This window comes from Apaloderma vittatum, unplaced genomic scaffold, assembly GCF_000703405.1.
Source record: "Apaloderma vittatum isolate BGI_N311 unplaced genomic scaffold, ASM70340v1 scaffold23661, whole genome shotgun sequence".
NCBI lineage: Eukaryota > Metazoa > Chordata > Aves > Trogoniformes > Trogonidae > Apaloderma > Apaloderma vittatum.
The window spans coordinates 1-18,540 of record NW_009697715.1 but is presented as its reverse complement, the minus strand read 5'-3'; the positions used below and the strand labels follow the sequence as shown (position 1 = coordinate 18,540).

Below are 18,540 nucleotides of genomic sequence, written 5' to 3'. Positions count from 1 at the left end.
CTCCGCAGAGAGTGTTACATGGGATAGGCTGACCACTAGGAAACAGGTAAGTTTTAAAAGAAAGCCAAGGAGAAAGAGGAAAGAAGAGGAGAAAGAGGAAGCAACGGGAGAAAAAAGAAAAGAAGTGGAAAAAACCCACCTGTGGTGTGGCTGCTACTCCAGAATGCAACTGAGTGTGGTCACTTAAACTCTGTACATCAGCTAACCCTACCCAGCTACTGGTCTTCTTCTGCTGAAGGGGATTTCCACGCTGCCAGAGGCCTCCCTCGCCAGCCCGGAGCTGCATGCAAGCGCTCCAGCTGTTCCCTGGCAGGCCACGGCCCTTCTCGCTGCCTCAAAAACGCTGCCCCAGTCAAGCAGTGCCTCTGTAGGACCTGCAGCATTGGCCTCATATCTCACAAAATCTATTTAACCCACATTATACTTTTCATGTACCAAAGTCATTGCTCTTAACAACAGCGTTTCACCAATCACTGCATTAAAACCACAGGAAAATCCCAGAACACACACTATACATTTAAATGTTAGTTAAGTCTCTGTGAACATCTTGATTCTAAATTACTGTTTAAAATCTGTGTGCTTCAGGCTTATCATTTCTATCACTTAATACCCGTGAGCAGCCCCAAGAAATAAGATAAATGAAATAAATCAACTGCTCCTAGAATCAACAGACACAGTAAAATCTTAATCTGGATATACACAGGGATTTTTATATATGTATTCAATACACATCTTTCAGTTTCTCATTTTCACTTAGGTTTCATCTACTGCTCTCGTTAAGTCTACTTTGACCAAATGAGTAGTAGGAGATGTCCCTCCTCGGAGACCTTGCAAGAAAACCTGTGGTCTGGGTACATTGCTTGAGTTGTCACGCTTAGTTTGGGTGCTACCGTCTTTCGGCAAGTACACCTGGGTGCAGTTCTCTCTTCTCCTATGGCTGAGATCAGTCTGCATGGCATGAGTTACTTTGCGGCGCAAATTGGCCTAAAGACACAAAAAAGAATCGGATTAAGCAAAATTTTGTCAAAGCATTTTGGCACTAGTGCATACTTGGGTGCGTTTGCGTATTTTACATCTACAGGCTTCACAAACCTGGAACGTGGCCCATTTCACCCAATGGTCAGTGCACGGTTGCAACTGTGATTGGGTAACTCCTGAACTAACAGGATGTGTGACCAGCGCCGTACGTCGCCTTCCCCATTTTAATCCAGCTTTTGTATTTTCCTTTGGTCACCCTGTGTTTCAGATTTTGTTAAACGTCTAAGCCTTTGTTTTATTAAAATGAAACGTTGCTTTCGTAGTAAGCTGTTCCAGCCCTTCACATTAATTTAAATCAATTTGAAAACACACTGAATGTGATGGCAGGCTTGGATAAATCTCTACGGGCACCTGCAATCTAAAAGAAGTTTGAAGATCCTGACTATTGCGGATAACCCAACTACAGGATCAAGTCTTTGTCTGGTTTCTACTGAATCTGATCAGGTTTGGGGGTTGGTGTCACTAAGTATCAGAAAAAAAGGAAAAAAATGCCTTATTTCAAGATGTTGCTCATCAACCCCTTGGCAAGTGGCAAAAGCTAAGGCAGTTTATGATTAAAGCTGTGTTTAATCACAGAAACTTCTGGAGATACAAGAACAAAACCACCTCTCACAAAGTTTTAGCATTTCAAAGTCAGCATCTGAAACAACATAACGTTCCTTACTCTGCCCAGCCTTCTATGTCAGCAAGGATGTAAAACATTGTAAACCATATGGCATAACATTTTCATCAAAATACAGACTCGTGCGGTGGGACATAGAACCCTATATGCAAATGAGAAAGTCCTTGGAGTCCAGTCAAGTCAGTGGAGACTAGAATTGGTGGTGATTAAGTTGGCAAAATTTAATGGTGGTATGAGGGTGAGTCAAAATGTTCTCACGACTTCACTAGCCAGGTCTCTCTCAACTGGAGTGGAAGTTGAAGCACTGATACGTAGAGACATTTTGGTATCTTCATCTACAACTGAATCTCATGCACGGTGCCATTAAGGAAAATACAGAGACAAACAATAAGGAACTTAGAGAAGAGACCATTTTAGTCTTTTTTTCTGAGGGTTTTAATGACAACTAGAAGAAGCGCAGGCATGAGATGCTGTTTCTCTGTTAAGTGTACCCTTCTTGAAAACTAAATTTATGCTACTGTGAGGAACCACCCTTGCAGAGAGGAACAAATGTGAGCTGAAAATTTTACTTCTAACATCAAATAGGTGTTCTCACAGTTGTATTTTAAAATTTCATACCACCACAGGTTTTCTGGCTAAGTACAAAAAGAAAACAGTACAGAAATACAGAAAAGTACAGGAAAAAAAACCTAAGGTGTCTGAGTTCATCCTCTAACAAAACCTGCAAATATGTCCGATAGTCCCTTAAAGTATCAAATTCGCGGATGCGTGGGTGAGCTATTTCTGTTATTTTTGACTCTAAATGTTGTATTACCTTCATATTCCAAATTCAGCATAGTTACTGTAGACAAAATGCTTTTGCATGCATTTGGGATTTTTTGTTTCAACTCAACATCACTGTTCTCCCATATGGACAGTTGAGTCTAAAACACCCTTACAGCTTTAATGTACTTTCTCAAAACATTTCAAACTAACAAGCTTGTGAATTTGCTTGTGAATCATCTTCATGGAAAACACAGACCTTTGCTTATGCTAAAGATAAACCATCATCTTAAATTTATTTATGTACTTTGGTACAGAAGTGAAGGAGGCTTTTAGCTAGGCCTCAGCTAAACCTAACCGCCTTCGTTATAAACCTCAGTAACAACTATTACTTTATAATCCTTTATAATGCTGGCAAAACTCAGTCCAAGATTTTCATTTCAGTTTATAGTATCAGAGATTTCATGGCAAAAAGAACCCAAAGGCTGGCATAGCATACAACAGGCCTCTGCAGCGCATCTGCTCACAGAAAATCAACAGTCAGCCCTGCAATATTCTGTGAACTGTGGATACCAGTAACTGCAATATTCCCTGTACTCACAAGTTCATTTTGACTGAATGGTGCTATACTTTGACAACTACATGTGCTGGCAAACCCTAGAAAGAAGCTTGTAAAATTTATACTGCTACTTCAAAGGCTTTAAAGTATGTGGCCAACCTTTTGTGGACAGACTGTGATTTCCAATCCATCAGAACATCATCATGACAGTAGAACAAGCATTTCCTCTGGTATATATATGCAACAGAAAATCTACTTGCTCTGTTTCTTACCTGTCCAGTTCTACATGAAAGAGAGATATTTTTTATCCCCCAAAAAGCAGAATTGGTTTTAGCAAACGTGAAGAACCAGGATGAAATGAAAAGTATTTCGTTATGTAAAAAAAAGAAGAAAAACAAAAAGAAAGGCCTTATGCTTTGATATATTTCAAGGATGTATAAGTTATCTCAAAGAAAGCTTCTGCAGAAGCTCCAAAGGTATTCCTAACCATCCTGTCTGCCAGTTACTACATTTCTTCTCCTCTTATTTGATGCTGATGAATATTGATATAAATCGCTCAACTTGCAAAACAGTTTTGTGTGACCTTTCTGCAACTTTTTTTTAACAAAGAAAGTATACAGCAATATCTTCAACCTGTGAAATTTACTTGAACGTGGAGAAATGATTTTAAAATTCAGTGCTAATCAACAAACTCTTATTACTTAAAGAAGGCAGCTGAAAATATTTGGAATAAATAGACTTAGTGGAAGCACTGCTCAAAAAACTAGGGAAAAATATGGAAAAAGTAGAAGAATAAGAAAATCTAGAAATAAGGAGATAACATACCTGGAAAAAAAACATAGAGCCCATTGTAACAAGGTGCATATCTTCAAATAAGATTATGTTGGCAAGGAACAAAAATTTACAATAATGTATTCTGAACTTCGTTATCCAACAATGAAAATCTGGTAATAACAATACAAACCAATTTTATAGCTTTTCTTCTCAGTTCCCATTCATTCCATTCATAGGATGTCACAATAGTTGGAGGCAAAATATGAGTATCAGTTTGAGTACTACTGTCACATTTTGCAGTTGATTTCATCAAACAATCGTCTGCATTTCTGGCCTGGATGAAAAAAGAACCCAAATTAAGCAAGGCATTAATGAGAAGAATACAGACATCTAAGAACAATAGCATATGTGACTTTTTAAAAGCAAAGAGAAACCTGCAACCACAAGTGGATAGTGATTTTTACATTCAACAATCTTTTTGTTCTCCCTGTCTCCACTAAAAATACGAAACCATTAAGTATTCAATGGATTTAATTTCTGACAGAAAATCCTTTAGGCAGAGGCCACAGCTGAAATTTAGATTGCCGCATCCCAAGTGAGAGCTTAATCATTGGGTTTTTGGTAAAAAGGGGTCCCATCACCACCAGTATTTTATGATGCAGGCACCTCAGTTTGTCTTTAGAATGGACTAAAATTGATAAATCATAATTAGGAGAAATGGTTACATCTCTTCCAGAGCCAGGATATAAACTGTGTCTTTCTCACCAAGGGCCATTTCAAGACTACGTTCTTGAATTGCTAGGAACCCACAATTCTTTGGTTCTAGATATTCTCCTATGAAGAGATAAGGTGAGAGCAACATTAAGGGAAAATGTTTATCAACACCCTGACGACCTGGAAAAGATGGGCTCTTCAGACATTCTCTACAATACGCAGATGATTATACTTTGTTCCTAAATATGGATATCATCTGTTCTCTTTATGTTCTAGAAAGGACAGATCAACCAGTAACCCAGGAGCTATTCAGAAAAATGCTTGGGCAATGCATACCTGTGCGTACGGAATGAGGTGTTCAAACTGACAACAAAGCTCAAGCAGTTGAATTAGTTCTGGATGTTCTTGTGCTTTTTCTACGTTCAGTTGAATGAACTTAGCTGGATCTTCAGCAAAGATGTATGCAGCCTCTCTGGAACTGAAAACATAGTACCTCTCCTCATGCTTCAAAATGCCAATAGCAGGATTTCCTAAAAAAAAATAATTAATAAAATAACAAACAGTATGTTAGCCAATGCAAAAGACATTTGTAACCAAAATTCTGTGTTTTCCTCAAGTCAGTTTCACTTCCTTTCTTCAGAAAGCAGAATAAATCCTCAAAGTAAGCTTTTTTTAAATGCCAAAAAGTCTGTTTCGTTAGGAGATGGTTTAGTGTTACAGTGGTGTAGGGCTGTAAGTTGGACTTGATGATCTTAAATGTCCTTTCCAACCTTAAATGATTCTATGATTCTATGACAGTACAACTGAGCACACCCATCATGCTTTAGTGCGTGCCTGCCAGAAAAACAACAGATAACACACCTAGAGCAAAGGCTTATGAAAACAGCCCATACCCACAAATGTTTCCCCTATAATGTCCAGTAAATATTTAATTGTGGATCATCAGTCCATTTATACCAAAGTGCATAACATGGAAATTAACTGAAGCAGCAGATGAAGCAGCTAGGAAGCTGGACAGTAAGTTAACAGAGGAAATGAAACGTCAATAAAGGCCAAATAACTTATATAGGAAAACACAAATTGAACTCAAGGACAGCAGCAGGCTCTGCTTCAGCTGTCATGGCCCAGGAAAGACCTAGAATCATTATAGACAGTGCCTTTAAAATACTAAATGGCTCTACTCAGTGGCAATCAAAAAAATAATGTCAGGAATTACTAGAATGCAAACAGAGGGGAGAAGAAAACTGACATTATAACAACCTACATGCTACATTTGTAATACTACATTTTGTTCCAACACAAGAGAATTAAAAAAAGTAAAATGAAGAAGAGTTTTGAATGTACAGGGGCTTGGAATACCTTTCACAGAAAGAAGGGTTAAAGAAAGAGGCCTCTTCAGCATTAAAAAGAAGCAACTGAAAAGAAATAATATGATACAGGGTTATAAACCCATGAATGGTGTGCAACATAAAATTACTATTCACTAATTTTCCTAATAGAAAGCCTATTTAGGTCTTTGATGAAATTATCAAGCCCAAGCTTAAAACCATCTCAGAAAGAGGTACCTTTTTATAATATATGTAATTGTAACTGAGGGACTCTTGACAATAAGAATATCCCATGGCAAACTCTAAATCGAGTCAAAAAGCAATTAGATAAATGAAAAATCTCTCTCAAGGATTATTCAACAGAGGGTTACAGAGTCGGCATTTATCTGAGGAAATCCCATAACCACTAACTGCTAGGACAGAGAAGGATATAATTAAGGGATGATCATTCCTAATCATCAAGTATTTGTGACTGTCCACATCCAAAAATCAGATAGGGCTAGAGAGACCTTCAGTCCAGCCAGGACAGTTGTTCTCATATGCCATACTAAATAAACGTAGGTAATTTACACTACTGTTAAAATAACTTTTTAAATATTGCCAAGTAATGGCAATATTTTCCTCCCAATCTCCTGTAAGTTTAGAACAATTCTGCATGGATAGGCTCTATAAAGGATAGGGAGACAGAAAACATGAACTAATGGGGTAGTTGAAATAAGGGTTGCTTTCAAGATAAATGACCCTAGAAGGGCCAACCCAAAATTTCTTATTAGTTGACTTAAATCAAGTGCATTCTTTTTTTGCACTCTTTTCAGAGAAGTTTCTTACTACTGTGCAATGACTATTTAAAAATACGTATGATGTAGGCATGAATGGGTGTGTTTGCTATACACAGATACATAAAATAGAAGGAACAAGCATTTTCCTGTGCCTGTATTAAAACACATCAACAACAGTAAACAAACCTGTATTCAGCTGCAGTGTAGGTTATAGGGATGCACCGCAGGAGGAAACATATACTCATTCCAGCTTGTGTCTGCCTCTGCTTGCTTGTGCTCACTTTTTCTTGAAGCCGTCCTACCTTCGATTCAGGGCAGTTTATTCACTTATTTTTAAAAGAAAAATATTTTCACAGGGGAAATGAATTATCCGGGACGAAAATTTCAAACATGGAAGTACTGTAGTACTCCAGCTTTGACATAAGAGGACGCATTCAGAACACATCTTTCCATTGTCCCTAGCAGTTGTGTACGTGTAACGTATGGAAAACAAGTAACTACAAAGCCTCACCTGGGAGGGTGAGGCCTTTCACACCAATAGCATGTGCACAGAAACCATGGTACTGGATTAGCAACCGATCAAAATTATCAGTAGTCTCAGGAAAAAGCCATTCCTGGTCCTTGAAATCACAAACATTCACTCTGGTTTCTAAGAAAAGGTTTAACAAAAAAAGGATTTCAGTAACAGAACATCAGATGTTTAAAATATATATAACAGTGTCACTGGATGAGCAATTACTCTGGTCTTCACAGGACCACCTGCAGCATCAAGACCCCAAAAGCCAAATTTTAGCCCTGCCTTAAGAGAGATCCCACTGAAAAAATCAGTCCTGCAGGAATCTTCTTTAGTAGCATTAGTTTTCTTTCAAAACAGGAAGGTAATATCTTATTCTTGTATTTTGTTTTCACCCACTCATGCATTACAAACCCCCTGGAGTATAACTTGGTTGCTAGGGATACTGTCTTACAAACAAATGTGGTAACCAAAGCCCCATTAAATTAGCTTTTTTATCCTCCCCCGCCATTTCAGAAGTTCTGAAAGATATAAAATGGCATAGACAAACATAAAAAAAAAATTAAAAAGAGCAGAAATACTATTCTCCAATCATTCTGCCAGTTTTATAAGGTATATTTATATCTAGTAACTATATTTTTATATATATTTACACATTTTATATATTTATATATTTTATATAAATAAAACAATATAATAATTTATAATATAAATGTCTATATTTGTATATTTTATATATTTTCATATATTTTATATATAAAAATAAAAGCCCAAACTACACTGCATGGAAAATAAAACCACACACTACAAGACTTAATTTAATTTACTGTGCAAACTCTCCTTATTGAAAAAAGTCAATGTGTAGCACTTTATGTAAAGAAAGGCAAAACAGAGAATCTTGGAAAATGAAGGAAGATGAAAAAGTGATAATTTCCAGTACCCATGGTTTCCCTTATCCTTTCCTCGTCACTTTTCACAGTCACGCCTTCCAGAAGAGATGTAAGTACTTCCTCAGGAAAAAGCTGTGACTGGATTTCTGAGAACTGTTGCAAATCCTTAGTCATATTTCTGAGGAAGCTTAGCAGTAGTATTTCATCCTGAAAGCTGGTCCAGAGGTTAGAAAGTGCAACAAAGAGAGGCTAGAAAACAAAGAAAATTATTGGAACTCCAGATTTGTTTTATGTCTGCAACATAACCCAAGTGCTGTACACAAAAATCCCTGCTACAAGCAAAGCAGGGCTGATCTCCAAGGCCTTCAGCATCCAGAAACTCCAGGGAAACTCCTGGCCACTATAAAAGGAGCTCTCATCACGTATGACCAAAGCATGTACATCCAGGATGTAGGAATGGGACTTCTCTACATTTTACCCCAAACACATTACTCTGAGACCATGTTTGCTATGGAGCGCTTCACTCGACAACACAGTTTTATAACTGAAAATAAGGTGGGCACGAATAAGGAAGACAAGACAAATGCACCCGTTTAACTGCCAGATGGAGTAAAACCACATCTGTATTTACAAGCTACCATGTTTTGTTATTTTTTCTGCTCTGCCTCTAGAGTGACTTAGCACCACAAACCCCAGGCCATCATGTGTGTCACATTAATGGGGTGTAAACCTCTTCAGACTAGCACAGGGTCCAGGACAAAACTGGAAGCTACCATTCCCAGCAGCAATGCTGACACACAGTTGTCAGCACATACCGAAAAAGCCTATGAGCTTTGAGTATAAATGTGGTTTCTGTGACATAAAATGTTCCCTGTTACATCTAAACACACAGACCATTTACGAGAAAACATTCCAACAAATTTGAAATGCATACTAATAACATTGTATTTGATGCATATTAACACCATTACTCCAAGAAGAGCCAACAGAGTTGGCTCTGGAATTCATCAGCATCACCGACGCTGTAGAAGTGTTACAGTTATAAAAATGAAAATACGTAAAGGAAGGGCAGCAAGATCAAAATCATTCTTACTAGAATAAACAAAGAGTGTCAATGAAACCCACTACGTTTCCTAAAACAAATATTCTCTACAAATATAGACCTTATCCTATGGTTTTCAAAAGACAGAATACCCTGACAACTGGCTGACCGTGAGCCAGCAGTGTGCCCAGGTGGCCCGGAAGACCAGTGGCATCCTGGCTTGTATCAGAAATAGTGTGTCCAGCAGGAGCAGGGATGTGATTCTGCCCCTGTGCTCAGCACTGGTGAGGCCTCCCCTCGAGCCCTGTGTGCAGGGCTGGGCCCCTCACTGCAAGAAAGACCTTGAGGGGCTGGAGCGGGTCCAGAGGAGAGCAACGAGGCTGGGGAAGGGACTGGAGGGAAAGTCCTGTGAGGAGAGGCTGAGGGAGCTGGGGGTGTTTAGCCTGGAGAAGAGCAGACTCGGGGGGGACCCGATCACTCTCTACAACTCCCTGAAGGGAGGGTGTAGTCAGGTGGGGGTCAGGCTTGGAAGGTTTAGGTTAGATATCAGGAAACACTTCCTCATGGAGAGGGTACTGCCCGGGGAAGTGGTGGAGTAGTTTAAGGAGAGGCTGGATGTGGCACTTAGTGCCCTGGTCTGGCCGATGTGATGCTGTTGGGTCATAGGCTGGACCTGATGATCTCAGAGGTCTTTTTCAGCCTCAACAATTCTGTGATTCTGTGATTCTACATATGTGGAGGATGTAGCTTCTCAGAAACTATCTGAAGACAAGAACTACTTAAACGGTGTGTTAATAGAGAAATCTCTAGCTGGAGAAGACCTGAAATCGAAAGACATTACCCATTCTGCCTTCAGCAGAGAAGAAAAAACTGCTAACCAACCTGAAAAGAGAAAAAAGTCTAGGAAGGAAGCAGACAACAGTAGATAGCTTCTAAGGAAAAAAGCAATATGTCTATTCATCACTTAAGCCCCAAGAGAAAAAAATACTTTGAGCAGCTGGATGAGAGAGGAAATGTTCTCCAGATGAGAACATCAGGCTTATAAAATCACAAGCACACAAAAACTGAAGCATCAGATCACACCTGAGATACACCTCAGCTGAAGTGCTGTTCCCATGAGTTTCCAGCTCAGACGCCCTAACAAGAAGTGTAAAAAATACTCCAAGCAGGTGGGGAAGGAATGATCTTCCTTCCTTGCTCCTCCACCATAGACTTTATTTTGCTTTCTAATTATTTGTTTAGAGGGGTGAAATATAACCTAACATATGCATGGATTGCATGCTAGTTTAACAGTTTACTATTAATTAAAATAACAGACAAATCACACAAAATAATGAGCTCTTCCATGAAAAATAAATTCAATGAAGCTGGTTGCTGGCACACTTCTCTCCCATTTCCTTTACACCATGCTATCATAATAATCTCAGGTTTTCACGAGAAAATGATATCAAGGAGTCACACTGTAATTACAGGAATTGCTATCTGAGAGGACTTTAAAAGAATCACACTCTGATGTGCCATTATCTGTCATCATTATGTTCTTACTATTTATGAAAGGAACAGGAGAGAATATTTACACAAAACAGGAAAATATCACTGTAAATCTACAAATACTGACAAATTACTCAAGTGACTTACAGGAAAATACCATTTAATTCCTCCTCTCCCTTTTTGTACCTTGCTTTTCTTTTACCTTGAGATCAAGTCTTTTAGTTTAGTTGCACTTTCAAAAATCAGATTCTGTTGTAACAGAGAGAAAACAATGTAGCCTTTTTCCTAACAGAAGCTACGCAAAAATACATCAGCAAATATAACGTAATACTTCAGTAATTTTTTTATAATTAAGAAGAAATAGGTTTTCCATTCAAAATACTTACAAAAACATCTTTAGTATCTATAGAAACCTCATCCTGCACTGTGTTTTTCAGTTGCTCCATTGTTGCTACAAACTGCACATTCATCTTTTCAACTTCTTGAGCACTTGTAATTGCATCAGACTGGAGAGAGAACTTTTGTCAGGTAAGAAGTATGGCAGTCAAAAAATCAATTACTTATTACTAAGTATGTACTTGAATCTCTTCATGCAACCGTTTTCAGGAATGAAATGCACCCTAATTCTCCACAAAATATTTTTTTCCTTCAGTATTCAGATATAAAAAGAGGCACTTCTCTTGAACATATACTAGTAATTTTTATAGAAAATCTCTACATTTTTACAATGAGAGAACTGAAAAATGTTTAAGAGGGAAATATTTTTCCAAGCTTTACAATATACAGGAAAGACAAGCAAAACCCTGCAGTTTCTCAAAAGGCAAATGAAAAGGTCTTCGTAAACAAAATGAGTTTCAGGAATACAAACTGTATTCTTCAAAGACTTCTGATGATTCTATATGTGTTGGGAATGTCTCTAGACTAAAATCGAGATGATTTATGGATTGAACAAAGATTTTTTCTCTCATGCCTTTTGGGGCAGACTGAATATCAGTATGCAAACAAGAAAAAAAGTCCTACGTTTTAAGCCTTTTATTAATGAAATTAAACCAAAAAAGGAAACCTCCAAAATTTAAATGGAAGCACAATCACACTGCAGCACACAATTAATTCATTTTGTTTGTTACCAGACAGTAACCAAACTCAGCACATTAGGTACAAAGGTTGGTATGACAGATAATGTAGATTCTCATATATAGGGATAAATTCTATTTCCTTTATTTTGAATATTTTCTTGTATTTCTGTCCTGTATAAGTAGGCAACTTGAATACATCGCATCTGCAAGAAAAACCCACAGGATATAGCATGATGGTATCTCACCAGAAGGATGCAAAGGAAGGCTTCATGTTGTCTCACGTTGAACAGTGCTGCTTTTATTTCAAAAGAACTAAGCTGTGTGTATCTGTCTTTGTCTTCCTGCATGGATTCCAGCAGAGCTGTGTACTGCTGGGCTCGTGTATGGCAAGTGTTGAGGCTTTCATCAATAGCCCATGTAGCTGATGGAATGGTTTCATTCAGAATGGCTGGCACTATTTGTATACGACAAATATGAGATACATATCAAAAGGATTATTTAAATCATTAGCAAGCGGTCAAAGCGGCCCTCCCATAAAATTTCGATTTCTAAATTTTGTCTTCACAGTCACGCATTTCCAAGTACTTGCGTACCAAATTCAACCACTGTATCTTAACTAGTCAAGGGGTTCCAAACAGTCGGAATAACAGATGTGGAAATATCACAGTCAAATGGAGGACTGTGAGGCAACTAGCTTTATAGTGGATGCAGTTCAGTTGCTACTACTGACATGGGTTTCCTGAGAGACTTTAGGCAACCTGTGCAATTTTCAGTTCTCAGTTTCCTCATTTGTAAAATATTAGTAACAGGCCTCCCATTTCCTGGGCACTTTGAGATCTAACAGTCTTCTAAGAGTGAGTCAAAGTGTATTATTTAAAAAGAGAAGATAGATACTACATGAAAAAATATGCCTATGCAGCTATGAGAATTCAGGATTCATATTTAAAAACCTCCACAAATTCCCCAAACTGCACAGGTAAATAAAATATATTTTAGCTGATATAAAATACACTATAAATAATATTTTTAAGAGTTCATTATTGACAGTGGACAACCATTACACCGAATGTTTTGGTATGTTCTGTTTTGTAAGCAGACATCTGTGCAAGGCAACAGCACAAGAAGGCCGAGCCACTTTCCTAAAGTGCGCAACACAGCCCTTAGCTGTGCGCGTTGAACTTTGAACGCTGGCCACATCAGCAAGCAGCAGTGCAGTAATTAGGCTTGAGGTATGGCTACTCAAAACCTCGCAAGCGCAGAAACGGCTAGATTTGACAAAGTTAGAAAGGGAAGTAAATTTGCAGGGGTATTACAAGTGGTCCAACCTCAGGTAGAGCAAGCTTAGCACTTGGCTGATTTACTTTTTTGGAAGCAGGGTGAGAAGCCAAGGTGGAGCCCTACTGCAGCAAGACCGCTGCTAACACCAAAATTAAGGCTTTAGTGGTCTAACTACTGGCCCTAAACATAAAGACACTTTTAATCTCCTGACCTAAGAGCATTCATGCTGTGTTTTCTCCATCTAGCTCAAAGTGGTAGGTGCCAAGAAGTTAACAAACGCCACAGGATTAACAATCATATTGTCTATTTTAATCAATTACAAAGCCCACAGATATTACGGTGACAAAGATCACAAAATAGTGTAAACCATGCCTTTTGTATAGCCACAAGAGCTGAATGCTCCCTCACACTGTAACCAAGGCCCAGCGAATATAGAATAGAGTCAGCCGCAACACAGAAAGGTCACATTTGTGGGAAATCGTTATAAAAACAGAAAATCAACAATGCCTTGCTTAGCATGTGAGAAAAAAAAAATCACCAAAATCAGGAAAGTTGCTTATTTCTTTCCCTGATGTTGTGTTTTGGTGAGGTTTTTTTCCAACTTATACCACTTTACTTAAATTGCCGTCTAGCTAAGCAAGTGCTTTGCTTTCCAAAAAGCACAATTTTCTTAGCAGGAGAAGTACGTATTGTAGCCTTTTGGTCTTTTAAAATGACAGGTTCTCCCCTAAAACTGGGCTGCAGACCTTTCTTACAAAGAAGTCTTTGCACTGAGCTAAAATACTATATGCATATTCACAAAAACTTCTCCACTGACCAGTCATTTACTTGATTATTAAATGTAAACTTTATAGAAATAATTTGGCTCTGGGGTAAAAGAATAAATAAGAGGAATAACAAAGTCTTGCCTTACTCTGAATACAGCTTCTGAAAAACAGCCATTGGCATTTTTTGCTTATTAAAGAAGCAGAAAGATTTAAAATGCAAAAGACTGTTGGGAACATGTTAAGAATCTGGAGAGGTTACTTTAAATTACCCAAGAACAGATAATGTCCCAGCAACTTTTATCACATCTCATCACACGTACTCGACAGAAAATTGTGACTGGACTGACAGTGTCCTTTCAAGATTTTAATTAATGGCTTTTAAAGGCAAACATTACATATTTAATTCACTTAATGGCAGGGTATCTGGGAACAAGTTTTCATGAGGTAAATTAGAGCATGAAGTTAATACATATAATCCTTCAATATCAACCACATAGGGCTCCTTCTTAGCTAAAAAGTAGTAGCCAGTGTGGAAACCTATATTTAAATACTAAATATGTACTTTTCCTTCAGGTTTGCAGACCTGAGTTAAAGCTGTTTATCTAGCGAGATAGAATATTATTGGAGCCGCTCCAGTGAAGGAAGTCGGGAAGAATTAATTGGGCACACACAGCCCACATGCAGTTCTCTACTTACAGTCATCAATGCTGCCTCCTCCTTTCCCACATTCCCTGTTGTACAACCGAATTCCTGTGACTAGCATGGCAAGATTTTTCAGCTGTTGCTCTTTGTTCTTCTTACTGAGTGAGACGAAAGTGAGCATCTCTGTCTGGGGGAATACGCTCTGCAGGGCAGCTAGAAGCATTACAAAGGGTTAGAAAACCCTCAGTATGAGGGAACAGAAAAGAAAATCACTAAACAAGTAAAAATACCCTCTCCTGAACAACTACAAAAAGTAGGAAATCCATGGCAAATTCAGACTTCAAGCCTGAACAGTGACAGTTTGGGTAGTATCATATAATAGTTTGGGTTGGAAGGGATCTTTAAAGGTCATCTAGTCCAACCCCCCTGCAGTGAGCAGGGACATCTTTACCTAGGTCACATTGCTCAGAGCCCCATCAAACCTGACCTTGAATGTCTCCAAGGTTGGGGCCTCCACCACCTCTCTGGACAATCTGTTCCAGTGTTTCACCGCCCCCATCATAAAAGAATTCCTTATCTGTAGTCTACATCTAGCCTCTATTAGTTTAAAGTAGTAAGCATTCATCACAGTTTACTACACCTGTATTGAAAGATCAGTAAAGTGAAGGTGCAATTTAATTTTTCATCAAGAAAAGCCCAATTCCACAGCTGGGAGTTTACTGACCTGTTACCTCCCTGACAACCTCGATATCTGTTGGCGATCCCAGGCCGGAGCTCAGCAACACGTAGCTAATGATCTTCTGATACACATTCTCCATTTCTTTTAGCACACGAGGATGACTATCTATGATCTCTTTGACCACAGGAGCCAGCCTTCCCTCCAGAACACGGTGCTGCTCACTGAGTAATTCAGCTAGGAAAGAAGGACAGTTAGGAACAGCTATCTAAATTCTTTGGAATGTGTCTTATACAGAGGGTGCAATTTATTTCCACAGCCACGGCATCAATTCAAGGTTTCTGAAGCACAGACAACGTGGAAGAGATGTTCACACACACACACACTTCACACACATCTCAAGTTACATGCTCAAATCTGAACACTACTCAGGATATCAGAATCTTACTGGACTTACTGAATCCAGAAAACTTTGGAGCAACTTCCTAGCATTGCTTTAAATTTTGCTTTGCTTACAAAAAAAACATATTCATGATGTCCCCATGCAGAAATTACATTTTTTGTCTACTCTCATTCTGCATCTTCTGTTTCCCAGCCAGCCCTCACTGTCTCACTGAGATCTGAAGTTACAGCTACAGCAGAGACATCCTCCTCATCTCATTTGTCTTCCACATTCCCATCTTTAGACCCTCTGAAGTATGAAGTACCACTGATGAGATCAAAACATACTTGGTTAAAACTGTAACAGATTGTTCAAGACTGCTCATCTTAAGTAAAGATATGGAAGAAACACCAAGTTCTCTTTTAGATACGGGAGTGCAGTTCTGGGTAATGGCTCTCTTTCAGATACACAGGTGGAGGGCAGGTTTTTCTTGGTGATGGTAGCTAGCTACTACACCTGAAAGCATAATTGTTCTCAAGTGATCTAATACATTACATTCAGTAAATCTCTCAGACAGGATGAGATGAATGTACTCTCAAATTTGATGTACATTGTTTCCCTACTATATCCACACTGAAGTACCATGCTCCTATGTAGTACATTTCTCCAGGGATTTTTATTTTGTTCTAGTGCCAGCAGTCATTTAAAAAGAATCATTATTAGCCCTACAGAAAGAGACATTAAATCCTAAACTCAGAATCAACTTGTATAAAAACATATTTGAAATTACCTCGGTTTGCATAGTTCATATCAAAGTGAACTTGCATCTTAATTGTGCTCAGAGATGGGTTTGCTCTGTCAAGCAGCCTGGTAACACAGAGCTGAGGAGAGAAACATGGTAGTGAGTTCTTTCTCATCACAGAGGAAACATCTGGACTCACAGCAGCTATGCTACAGGTTTCACAACAGCAGGAGAGCCCTCTCCCTAACCATTCTCTCAACTTGGTATGAACACAATGAAGTATAAGGCATTTGTTAACATGAACATATAATCCAGTTTTTAGCTACAGAACCATGTGAATGAAGCAGCATTGAAAATTTGAAAGTGTTCAAATCACAATAAAATGGCATTTTAGTTACAGGAACAGATAGTAAATAATGCTTCATCTTAGCTAAGTACTGGCTCTCACCATGATGTCAGAATTACCTGGATGAGGTTTTGCACATCTTTTTCTGAAAGGATTTGATCCAGTGTAAAGTTGTTTCTGGGATCTAAAACAACAGCTTTCACCTAGAGATTTCCAAAAAGAAAGCCATTAATTTCTATCTCAGCATACACTGTTTTCTTTCTGAGATGTACTCGATATTTCTTTACTTTTTTTTTTTCCATTTCAATCTTTGATAATGAAACAAAGTTACTTCGTTTCACAGTTGCCAGTTTCAATCTCAGTTCTCAGACATAAATGGAAAAAACCTACTTGAGATGCAAACTTTGCAGAGAAATATTTATATATAGCTCCTTAAAAATTTTCCTACAAAAGTATTTTTCTAAGTAAAATTTTATAAAAATCCACCATGGTCGTTTATAGACTTCTCCGCTGGTGTATGCATGTCTGTAAGTTTACTACTTGGATTTAAAAATTCATAGTGTTCTGCATACAGGGAAATACGTGGATGTTTGCAACTGGTATGCACACTGATTATCTTGCCAGCCACATGTGAAAGATTTTTACCCAGGAAAATTTTCATGCTTAATTGATTAATGCTGCTTTTGAGACTAATGTATTTTTTAAAGCCAAGATGCCACATTTAGGACAAAAATAACAGCAGGCTAACGGCATTGCTATGAAGCATTTACATTCATATACAAGTTTATCAAGATCTACTTCTGTTCTTATACCATCAGTAAAGAAGAACCTAGTTCCATCTTTCTGCAGGCACTGATCTGCAGATGCATTTGGACTATACTCTGCAGTGGTGCCACATTTCCTAAGGTGAGATGCCAAAGTGTAGAGTGTTTTTTAGAATACTTATAGTTAACTACTAAGGACAAAATTGAGCTTGATTCCATTTCATTTTTAGTTTAAGTGGGATCCAAGGCTGCTCCTTCAAATATTCAGCCAATTTATATTACCTGGCCCTGCTTAAACAGAGAAACAAAAGAATTCATCATGACAGAGGGAGGAGGTAGACATCAAAGAATAATATAGTAGCTGCAATGAGCATTTACCTATGCATCCTGCCTTTTTGTTCATTGATGAGAGTGGGAAGAAACGTTACTGAAACTTGAGAACAATTTTTCACTTTAGAAATAAGAAAATGGTTTCTCCGCCTGTAGAAGAAAACTGAGGGAGAACTCCAAGGTGGAGTCTGAAGAATTCTGAGGACTCAGGGCCTTATATTCACATGGATAGCATTTCAGAGGAATGGAATAGTTTTTCAGGTTTTTAGGACCCTATACTGAATATTACTGAAGTCCCTTTTAAAAGTTCCCAATGTGGGCAATCAGAGACCAAGCTGCTTCCAAGTTCAGGTCACCCCTGGAAACCCCAGCTGTCTCCTTCCCGGCCTGGGCAGGCTGCCGCAGAGCTGCCTTTTGGGCTTTGCTGACTTTGACGACCACAGGAATGACCAATGTCCTCATTTCATGTCACTCAGTGTCAGCCGGTAACTTCAGGGGAATTATTTGCTAAGTGTAAAATTATGCCTCTGCTTCAAGAAAACCCTAAAAAACAGTTTTAACCGTCAAGCTACAGGCACCTAGGGTTGAACCTCCTGTTGTGTATGTATGTCACCAAGGTATATTTATCTTCATATTTTATGGATGTCAGTAGAATTTAGAAAAACACCCAGATGACATAATAATTAAAAAACAAAAAAACCCCACCACAACAAAAACAAACAACAAAAACAAACAGCAAAAACCACTCTGAACATTTATTTCACACTTACCATGAATGCCACCAAGGTTTCGGAAATGGTTTCTCCCCGGGCAGCGCATTCTTGGCCGATTTCACGAACTATTTTCTTGATGATGCTTTCGGTCTGGTCCCGGGACATACCGGACCAACACACACGTTAAGGGCATTAACGTGGATTTAAGATTTCGGGTGAAGATTTGAAACCTTCGGTGAAGATTTCAACGTTCCTCCTGGCGGCGCAGAGGATGACCCCGCTGCCAACGGGCTGGGCCGGAGGGAGGGGAA

At 38.6% G+C, this 18,540-nt stretch overlaps 1 protein-coding gene across 1 annotated transcript; it reads right to left on the bottom strand.

The window, feature by feature from the left end:
• Nucleotides 1-753: 753 nt before the first annotated feature.
• Nucleotides 754-18,394, bottom strand: LOC104280176 (chromosome unknown open reading frame, human C6orf165). The gene is made up of 12 exons (XM_009877751.1): nucleotides 18,287-18,394; nucleotides 16,542-16,625; nucleotides 16,125-16,215; nucleotides 15,001-15,189; nucleotides 14,331-14,489; nucleotides 11,835-12,043; nucleotides 10,900-11,019; nucleotides 8,031-8,229; nucleotides 7,088-7,225; nucleotides 4,806-4,999; nucleotides 3,946-4,089; nucleotides 754-984 (listed from the first exon to the last, which is right to left on the bottom strand). The coding sequence occupies exons 1-12, from the start codon at nucleotides 18,392-18,394 to the stop codon at nucleotides 754-756; spliced, it is 1,866 nt and encodes a 621-aa protein (XP_009876053.1).
• Nucleotides 18,395-18,540: the final 146 nt, after the last annotated feature.